The 10,992-nt window shown below is 40.8% G+C and overlaps 1 protein-coding gene across 1 annotated transcript in view; it reads left to right on the top strand.

Moving 5' to 3' along the window:
- The first annotated feature begins 3,784 nt into the window (after window positions 1-3,784).
- kcnk3a (potassium channel, subfamily K, member 3a) overlaps window positions 3,785-10,992 on the top strand; it is a 30,962-nt gene continuing 23,754 nt past the window's right edge. The window contains exon 1 of the mRNA XM_040124612.1: window positions 3,785-4,132. Coding sequence (XP_039980546.1) covers window positions 3,850-4,132 — 283 coding nt within the window. The 5' untranslated portion in view covers window positions 3,785-3,849. The remainder of the gene's footprint in view (window positions 4,133-10,992) is intronic.

Genomic DNA, 10,992 nt, shown 5'->3' with positions numbered 1-10,992 from the left:
TGATGTACAGTGTTACAACTTGTATGATCACGGAAACCCAAAATGCCAGAAGCAGAGTCAGACACAGGACACACTCATGAATTAAAGGAGCTGTGTGTAACCAGTCTCCATTTCCAGCACTATTCCACAACAATGTTCAGCATAATCTGCAGATCTTTTTCATGTTCAGCGAGTAAAACTACATCATCTGCATATAATAATATGCCTGCAATCTGATCATCTCCCAAAGATAGAAGCCATAATTTGAAGAGCTAAGTCATTAATATAAATGGAAAATATTGTTGGAGACAAAACGTCTCCTTGCCTCACACCAAATTGTTGTGAAAACCATCCGGCTGTGTATTCATAAACCTAAACACAGGGATCAGGTGCTTGATGAAGATACTCAAACGCCTTCTTAAAATGTAGGCGTAATCTCCTTAATTCTTGCACGTATAATTGAAATAACTGCATATTTACGATCACTACATGCTCTGGGTTTTCTAAATCCATTTGGCTCATCCACTAAGCAAACCTGTCCTCTCAAAGTGGTCTACAAGCCTTCAATTTAAAAGTGAGGAACACAGTTTATACACACAACTTACAACCCTGTAGCTGAGTGGTAGACTGAAACAGTTCATATAACATATTAAACAACCTTGGCGGCTTCAAGACTTTAGTTTATGTTTTACATTTTTAACTTACCTATACAAATATTTACATTCAAAAACATACAGATTCCATTACCTCTTTTAAAGTAGTTATTTCCTTCAAAAAGACAAAATGAATTTTTGCTCCATTAAAAAAAATCTGCAAAGTCCTCTTCCCCACTTCTGTAATACAACCTCTACAACAGAGCTACATTCACCATTCTCTAGTTTGACCTCCATGGGTATTTCCCTGGACTTTCTGGGACCCAATCTATTAATTTGATTCCAAAGATGATGGGGATTATGAGTCTATAAGTACTCAATATGCAGGGAAAGACTTATATTAAAATTGCATTTCACAGTGTGTAATCTCTTGTCAAATTTGATTTTCCTTTTCTTAAATTCTATCTTCAGCCCTTCTCTCAGGTTTTTGTTCTTACATCTTAGACAGTTTTTCGCTGCTGTCTCTGCCATAAAGTCTGCAAATCCCGATTCCAGTAGTGTTTGTTAGATTTTCTAAAACCTTAATGGCTATTAAATTTCCACTTACCACGTTTATTCAGTCCTGTATAGACACAACCACATGATCTATCATTCCAATTACCCAAATCCCTTTGTCTATTTTCTGTCTTTTTCTCTTCCAAGGAGCAATTTTTGAAAAGGCCACGTTTTTGATGAAAGTATCGTGGATTAATTGACCTATTGATTGGGCCGAGGCCTGCAGCACTTCAGTTTGTGGAGGCAGGATTTATGCGGGCTCAGTCACGGTTGACTTGACTGACCTGGTTATTGAAGCCAGAGCTATTTTTGGCATGGCTCACAGTGTGGATCTTAAGACTGGCCAGGATCTATCAGTCAATGATAGAGCCAGTGAGGTGCAGTACAGACGTCATCGCCTCTCACAGGCTGGCAGAAGTACGGTCACAGATACATTTTAGGTAGCGAGTGATGCTGTGGATGCTGCGTGTAATAACTAAGCTCCTCCTTTTCATTGCTCAAAATTAGAAAAATAAAATAATTTTATTAGCAATGAAAAAGAGCTACTGAGCAACAAAAAAACTTAAAAAGAAAGCATGTGTTTATGAAAATATAGCAATACTGACGATATTAAGAGCAATGAAACCTTATCGGGATTGCCTTGACCTCGCACAGTATCCTCCCCAGACAGTGTCTCCATCTCCCACTGACGTACAACATTTCAGGGAACCACTGAATGGAAACCACTGACACTGGAGGTCATCAAATTTGGCCCCAGTTAGACTTTCACTTGACATTTTGTTTCTTTGAGTCACATCATCATCATCATCATGTGTTTCTTGTTCAGCTTAAACACACTTCAGATTCTCCCTCACACGGGTCTTGCTGCTAAACTGCAAGAGTCAGTGCAAAAAAGAAATATTTTAACAAGGTTGGAAACCTTCATATGAGGTTTGTTTATTCTCAAGTTTGAAACATTGCTGCTGGTATTGCTTAGCTGTACTAAGGTCAAAGAGTGGACCCTGGAGTTTTTCTTGGAGCCAAAGTAACAGCTGGATTCTTTTAAATTTTGTGGTGATTCATGTTAATTCAGTCATAGATGGAGATGGTTTCTTTCAGTTGAAAAAAAAAAAAACTTCCATAGCAGTGAATGAGAATGAATAATGGCACTTTTTTTTACCCCCATCTGCTCTGCTGAAGTAGCTCAGTGGTCACCAAGACAAGGCTGTTGTAATCCACATAGTCACATAGGAATTTATATAATTTTTATAATTTATATCCACTGTAAAGTGATCACCCTACTATATGATATATATTTTTTTTCGGTTTTCAGGATTTACAGTTTGTTAAAAGTCAGCTTAGTCAGTGGTTTTAGTCAGAAAATAGTAACCACCACAAATCCCTAAAGTGGCTGCTTTTGGTAGACAGATATTCAGTTTACAATTATAGAAAAAAAAAAAGAAACAGAGGAAAGGAACCAATTCTCACAAAGAAACTGGGACAGGAAAATGTTGGGCATGAAAAATGGCTTTAATGATTAATTTATGATCAAAATAATTGCCTATAGTTGCCCACGAAAATAAGATGGTTGTCAAGCGCTGTTAAAAATGAGTTTGTGTTCTTTTATTCAAAACTGCAAGTGGAGCTCCAAATGTACAGAAAAGTGTTAAACATGTTGTAAAAACACAACGTAGACCTCATATATGTGTAAAAATTGTTGAGTAAAATTTAATTGATTAATAATTTCCAGCATGATAAACTATCTTTAAATTATTATCTAAATGACATATGATACTTAATAATAGTTTACATTAATTTCCAACCAAACCCGCCTCTGAGATTAAGAATGAATTTAGAAAGAACTAAATAAACAAAAATAAGTTAAAAAAAAACTGCTCTATACTCCTCTCCTCCCTCCTCTGAACCCAGTTCGTGCTTCTGTCCTGCACCTGCAGCTCCAGCTCACCTCAGCTCATATTAGCCTCCGCATCTCGCGTTTTCTTGAACCTCACCTGTCCACTAGTTGCCACTGCTGAGTTGCACTGTTGCTGCCTGGTTTTGCCCAGCAAGAAAACTCGTCAGGTCCCTCTGCACTCGTGGATATATAATCAAAATTTAACAGCCAAAAAAACAAAAAAACAAAAACAAACTGAGATTCAGTATGATGGGCTGCTTTTTAAGTTTAAAGTTGTTATGATGTGATTTTTACATCATGGTGAAATGGGGATACCAGTTTTAGCCTGGCAGATGGTGAAAAGTACAGCGTTGAATAACGATCAGTTATCAAACACACATGTGGTTTGTAGTCGAAGGGATAAAAGATGCAAAAATCTGGCCTGTATGATTCTTTACTGTATGTAAAATGTTGTATGCGTGACTTACTGCTACCTTTGTGCATAATGTCCCCACTGCCGCAGCTAAAACGTAGGGTTCACACGGAGTCCACACAGTATTTTGCAAAGAGGGTGAAACTGGGACACGCACACACACACACAATACGGTTCCTCCGCAGACACCTTAAATTGCCAGAAAAGAGAGGGAGACATGGGGAGGGATGGGTGGATGGAGGGGGAGGGAGGGAGGGAGGGAGGGGTGGTGCTGAATGAACAGCTCCTCTGCTCATAAAGTAATCAGAGAGCTCCTCTGCACCGTCAGAGCAGCACAGCCATGAGCCAGCCGAGCTCCCCGTCCTCCAGACCCGCGCCGACACTCCGCCAGTCCCCCTGACACACGCCACGCCACCATGAAGCGGCAAAACGTGAGGACCCTCACCCTCATCATCTCCACCTTCACCTACCTGATCGTCGGCGCCGCACTCTTCGACGTGCTGGAATCCCAGGAGGAGACGACCCAGCGGCGGGACCTGGACCTGAAGAAAGCGGAGCTGCTCCAGACGTTCAACTTGTCCGCGGAGGACTTTGACAAGCTGGAGCAGGTGGTGCTGCAGCTGAAGCCGCATAAAGCCGGGGTGCAGTGGAAATTCGCCGGCTCGTTTTACTTCGCCATCACTGTGATCACGACCATAGGTAAGAGAGCATCACTGGCAGCATCTGTGGGAACTTTGTCTTTTACTCCGGCAAAAAAAAAAAAAAAGTTGATGTGATGGGTTGTACGTCAGTTTTCCTGTTCCACGTGTCCCTGTAAACCTCTGTGAAATTCACCGGTAAAGCTAAGAATGCATTACAGCAAAAAAAAAAAAACATCAACCCTAGAGGCAGTATTGACACAGGCAAGAGCCGGACTCCATAAAGCCCAAATTTGAAAAAACAAATACAATGTTGCGTATAGGAACATTATATGAGACCTACAGTGGTAACACAGGTGGAGGAAATACCATAAAACGCCATAAAAGATCATTCAGGTGTACCATAAATCCCCAGCAAATATTAAGAATGTGCAGCGGTGAAGGAAGTGTTCAGATCCTGCTATATACTTCATTATGAAGTATTTAACACCTTCCTCAACTTCATACATAGACTACTTCAACACTATTATATCACTATTATGATACTAAAAAGGTGTTAAAAAATACTACTATAAACGATATAAGCTTACATAAGATCAATATTGAACACTGCAGACATACAGTCCCTATAGCAACATGTTTTTTACATGGCAGCATGAGGTGTTGGTGGCAGGTTGATTCTCCATCGCTGCAGCGCAAGCACGGCGGGTTGCTTCGAACAGACTGATCAGAGAGCATGGATAACGAAATAACTCATAACTAGGGGTTGGTCAGCAGGGAAGGGGTTCCAGGAAAGTTAGATTGTGAGACGGCCCCTTTGCCTCTTGTCCTGTGCTCCTCATTATTCATGGTTCCCGCTCCAAAAGGCCCTAGAAGCACCACATGGCCCCTAGTCCTTTACCCGTTTCAGTACACAACCTTCAGAATCAACCTGTTCGGTTTAGCGGCCCCAGCTTCACTCGGCTCTTTGCACGACCCTCCGCTTGCAACTCCAAATCCAAGAGTAACTTTGTCTGATGTTTTATAAATTGAAAAAAAGAAAAGACCGCATTGTTTACCTTTGTCTCATGATGGGTCACTTTTACGGCTGTTGTTTTCTGGTTCAAACAAATGAATCTTCACCCTGTTTTCTTGGCCAGGTATAAAAGAGTCAGAAAGTCGGTGAATGTACTCATGGATGTCATGTTACTCAGCATCTATCTACGGTTTGCTAGCATTAGCCGCCATGAGCGACTGGTCATACCAGACCGAGTAACTCCTGAAATGGTGCGTTTTATCATTTACGAATGTAACTTTTCATTTTGCAAGAGGGAGATTGTGTCATTTCTTCTCGCGGAAATGACATGGTCTCGCTTTAACATTTTCTTTTCGTCTCTTTAGAAGCAGTCTTTATCACCATCTCCTATCTGAGCCCTCCTCCTGCATTTAGTGACCGGGGCCGTTGTCAGTAGTGACCTGTGACCTGTAACCCTATCAGATGCAGACCACTAATTGCACACTAACCCAGCCCCGGGTGCCTGTAACCGCATTCTGTAATTGTGAGCCCCGAGGCTGCTACAAACACACTGATTGGTGTTTCAGCCTGCCATTAAGTATTAATGACAACACCAGACCCTCGCTGTTCCTTGGCCTTCTGGCACACAACATTAATACTGTAGATACTGTACTGTATACTCAATATCACGCTGCCATGACTCATAGCATCATCCACATACTGAGCCACAACGATGGGGCAAAACCTCTAATTTATTAAGTTCTTACATGGAGCAGAATCTGAGATTATAGCTGTGATTTTTTGTCATAAAACAGAGGCGAAAACTATTTCTGTCACCAACCGAAGTATAAAAATAGTCATCAGCCTCTTATTTCCTGTCATATTCTTTGAAATTATAATTAAAGTCATTTTAGAAATGAGGCCTCAGGACATTCTGATCCAACACAGGATGCCCCCAAGGACCAGAGTGCTCGAGTTGATGTGAAAACAGTGTTCTTCCTATGAGTTTTGTATCATGGGTAAAAGGGGAAATTGGTCAATCTCAACATGCCTATTTTGAAATTCATATTGTATATAAGACATAGGCTGTCAATTCAATGAAACAAATAATATTCCTGGAAAGCTATGAATAAATATACACTTCAATTCACATTTCTAAACTACACAACCAACAGTGAAAAACCGCTAACACATGAGAAGATCTGGACCCCGGCATGCTCTACTAATAATTTAACATAAGTGTGGAAGGGAGGAGAAGCCGCAATCAGTAATCATTCATCACTTTCTGCAGAAAAAAGGAAAGGGGGAGGCGGAGGGTAGGGTGTCCATTTACCCATCAACTGCTTTGGGAAAGACTAATGCGATGTGAGGAAGACCACGAGGGCGGAAAAAAGATCAGCTTTGAGCAAGAAAGTGCTGTCAAGATGGCAGGATATTGGGGGATCTCCTCAGCACGGTCGGGAAGCGGGTGTGATAAAAGTCTGGGGCTCCTGTTGGGTGCAAACAAAAGTCATCCCCTCTCCGCCCTCACCCACTTCCAGGGGCGAACATCTTGTCATTGCCACGTCAGTGTCTGCGACCACCGAACTCACTGTACACGCTGCAGTTCAAGGTCATCCGGAACCATGTCGAGGATAGACACACGACATGAAAACGCCGTCTCTCAAATAAGACACGTCTCATGTCCTCTGTGTGTTTGCTGATGTGCTGTATGATGTCTGATAAGGGCTGGAACATGTTATTCCGGGACATGCGAAGCAGTGGTGCCTTGCAACAGATGGCTTGTCTTCTTTAAGGCATGTTGACATACAGTACGGTAGTCTTTGTGTAACATGCCATATCATATCACAGAATGTTTACACAAGCTAAATTAAAGGACTAGCTCACCCAAATACACGCACACACACACACACACACACACACACGCACACACACACACAAACGCACACACACACACACACACACACACACACAAACCCTCCTTTTGTCACTTACTTCTGGTGATATTGAGCCACCCAGAAAGATTTGCTTTGATTTGACCAAGTTTTGAGACTTTGTTCTCCCACATTTCTTGTCCCAATTCAGCGGAGGTGAATCGAATTTCATTCGTGGTGCTCACAACATTGAAAAATCACATTTAAAATTTCGACATTTAACATCTCTTTCCAGAAACAATGTCTCTGTTTCTGTAGATTAACCCCAAACCTTGTTATCAACAGTTTTGACTGGAACTACCTCCTAGCAAAGAAAGAGTCCCTGTAGAAACTGCTGCAGCCCAGTAATTCAAAGAATTATTTCCATATTGGACAATTAAACACCTCACAATCTGAGTTAAGTGCCAGTGCAGGAGGTGGTGTGGCCTTTATGTAGCAAGGGAGAAAGCAAGGTTGTAGAGCTGATTGAACCGAACCTTTAATTAAATTAATCTTCCAAAAAAATGCATTTTGACTTCTAACCTTTTGTCTAATATCTAATCTCTGAAGTCATTAACCTTCCTCTTAGGCTCATAAACGAAACTTTTCTTTTGAATAGGACCCTTTAAAGTCACCATATGGTTGTACTTAGAAAAACATTCCTTCAAAATCACATGCTTTGCTTGGATTTTTATTATTGTGAATCACCTCTTGTTAAATAGTTTTTCTTCAAAGATCATTTGGCTGTTTGCCTCCTGTTGATTCAGCAGACGTGAGCTCAGTGTTTCGATAGAGGAGATCATCATCTGTAGTCTATAAACCTATAATCTATTGTAGAGACGAAATTAATATAAATGTGTCTGTATGAGTCACTATAATCCCAAAAGATAGCATCCACTCGGGATTAAAGCCTTGGACTGGTGAGGAAAACCTGCTGGTTGGTTTGCAACACCCGCATCACATTGAAAGTGGCTTAGATCAGAGAGTTGAAGCCCTTCCAGCTCTGCCTTAGTTGTTCTGTCATCACCAGTACATCAGTTGTTGATGTACTGGGCAGCTACCAAGTGTGGAAGCACATTAGTTTTTTAATGCGAAGCAGGCTGTTGCTGAAAAAGAGCAGACGTACTCAGTAAATCCTCCCTGGGTTGGTGAATCTAATGTTTCTTTATGTGGTCTGATAATGAATAAAATATAAGATAATTTTTCTATTTTCATCGCTGACACAGACTTTGATTTGGCACCAGACGTGAATCCATTTCCAGCAGTTACATGATTAGAGGGCACATCCTGAATTATTAATGGTAATTACTTACATTAATATCATCATTATCATCATCATCATGATTATTATTCAGCTTAAGAGGTTAGTGCAGTAAGTGATTGAGTGCACAAAGAACATTACTCTCACCAGATATTTCACATGGGCACCTACATCATCATCAGACAGAGGGAGATGGATACTTCACCGCTCCTCGGGGGAGAGGCTCGGGGAGTGGCGGCACTAAAAAAGATGAAAAGGTGTGACAACTCAAATAAATACACAGCTACAATAAGACCAATTAGGCTATGGAAAGACCACTGGCTGTGACATATTCACACCAACAGGAAGTGGACAGAGATGCTTTTATTGGGTTTTTTCTGTATGGTGGAAGTGCTTTTGGTTGCAGGGTCATTGCTTACTGTTGAAGGAAGGAATAGTAAATGGTAAAATAAGTTTTTTGGGCAAGTAGCTTTTATTCCAACATATACATAATGTAGACATTAACCTCAGCCTTAGAAATTATAGCTATCTACCACCACGTCGCTTTGCCACTAAAGTTTTGTAAGGAAACGTAATTGCCAACTAGTTATGTTCACAGGGAGTATTTGTTTTCTGGTGTAGGAAGTTCATTTACAGTATATATCACAGTATATTCCACATGTGGTTAGGTTCAGACAACAAAAACACCTGGTTAAAGTTGGGGAAATATTGTGGTCCTGGTTAAATATTGAAGAAGTCAAAAGCGAATAGAACTATGAGACAGGAAGTTGAAGTTTTCCTGACGTGTTCAGAACACATACAACGTTTTGTCGTCATATTTTCTGTTGCAAATTAGGTGCATATAAATGTTTTTTTTTTTTTTTCATCAGAAATGAGCATGAGGGGATTTCTCAAAAAGAATATAAGATTGTCGGGATACTCCCTGATGAATGTCTGCCTTTCCACTGGAGCCTTTCTGGTCATTTGAAGTTCTGTAGCTAAGAAAGGCTTTTGATTTTTTTTTTTTTTTTTTTTTGGTGAAACTTCTGTTTTTAATGTCGGTCTTGCTCTTACAGTGGCACTTCTCGAAACTCAGTTTGCAAAAATTGTCTCAAATTGGAGAAATGTTTCATAGAGCCTATCCACAGTGGATGGACTGAGAATGAATGGTTTATAATCAGCCAGAGCAGTTTCAGTTTACAGTTTAATTGAATTGGGGGTGAACTGATCCAGGCCCAGCTGAGGAGCTGCTGCTGTGTTTCAAGTGATCTGGGGGTAACTCTAACTCTCCCTGGTGCTTGCATAGAAAGGGCCCCAAAACAGAGTAAATTACCTTGCGTAACCCAGTGCTGTGCTCTGCAGCGAGGCACGGATCATGGAGACACACTGAGATGTAATGTGACATAGAGCTGTTTTCAGACAGAAGAAAGATGGATTTTTTGGGGGGGAAATTACACAACAGACTTTAAACAGTTTTCAAGGTCCTAAAGGACCTGCGGGACAAACTGTGTATGACATATATATTCATGTTAACACTACATTAATTAAGAAAGAGTGCTGGACTCAGCGTCTTTGAGTCAGTCCTGCCACAGGGCTGTCACTGAAAACTGAAAGTGCTGAAGGGGTAGCTGGGCCCACTTTGTCCGATTGTCCAGCTCTGTGTCACTAAGGTTACAAGAAGATCACAAACTTCAAAACACAGACAGCTCTTAAGTTTGAGGCTGAGTAAGAAACCGGCTAAGGCAGTGGAAGGGGGTCTATCACGCTGTGGTCAGTGCTAATTGTCTGTGATTGCCTAAGATTCTACTGTACCTGCTGAAGCACCTATTACCTCGTGCAACGAGTGACATAAAGAGAAATCTGACGCCTGTCCCGTCATCGCGTAGAGATTAAGCTTACGAACTGGGTTAAATCCCAGAAGTTGGGTGTAGTTCTCTAAATTTACACCTGAAATCGGCCATTATTTGGACAAAAGGCTTTTAAAACCCCTCTGGTTCAGGCTGGCATTTGTACAACTCCTTACTCCAGTGGTTTATGTTCTTATTTTGTTTTATTTTTCTATGACTGAACATTCCCTGAAATTCTTGTGGCATTGTATTTTATGTGCACCTGAGAAGCAACTTGTAAATCTGCTTTTGAAACGTGCTCCAAAAATAAAGTTTACTTATTAGCTTACAAATGGAGACAAACAATAAGGTCTCAATTAGAGGAGAAGCTCTTATCTGCTGTCACATGGTGTTATAAAGAGCACAATTATAAAGGAAATTCTTGGCGAATTCTCGGCGATAAAAGGCAAAAGCGAGACTGTGAGACTGAGCTCCTCTGTCCTAATGAAGGCAACTTTGTTGATTTGTTTGTTGAAAGTTCACTAAAGTTCCTGAGTTTACAAAGTGGACCGGAATGAGCAACAAACTTTAATGAACACAGCAGCGCTCCACTAAAGTGAAATTTAATAGGTTCTTTGTTTTCTAATCATGGTTATTGTATTGTAGTTATTGAATAGGGGTAAATATTACAGAGCCTCGAAGGAAATCAAACCAATCCGACACCTCCATAACTCAACAGTTGTATAAATAATTAGACACAAAGCAAACAATTCCTTGTGTTTCAAGGTGTTTAATGGATTTCGTCATTTCCAGCACTTGCAACATCCAGTCGCTTTAATAAAAAACACCTTCCTTTAAAACGACGCTTGCACTTTAGCATTAATGGCACAGAATCAGACCTCTTACACTGAGCTGTAGTACAAACCGAGTCTACGGGGAGAAACGCTG

This window comes from Xiphias gladius, chromosome 4 (assembly GCF_016859285.1).
Source record: "Xiphias gladius isolate SHS-SW01 ecotype Sanya breed wild chromosome 4, ASM1685928v1, whole genome shotgun sequence".
Classification (NCBI taxonomy): Eukaryota; Metazoa; Chordata; class Actinopteri; order Istiophoriformes; family Xiphiidae; genus Xiphias; species Xiphias gladius.
Note: the sequence above shows the minus strand (reverse complement) of the source record. Positions and strands in the feature narration are given on the sequence as shown.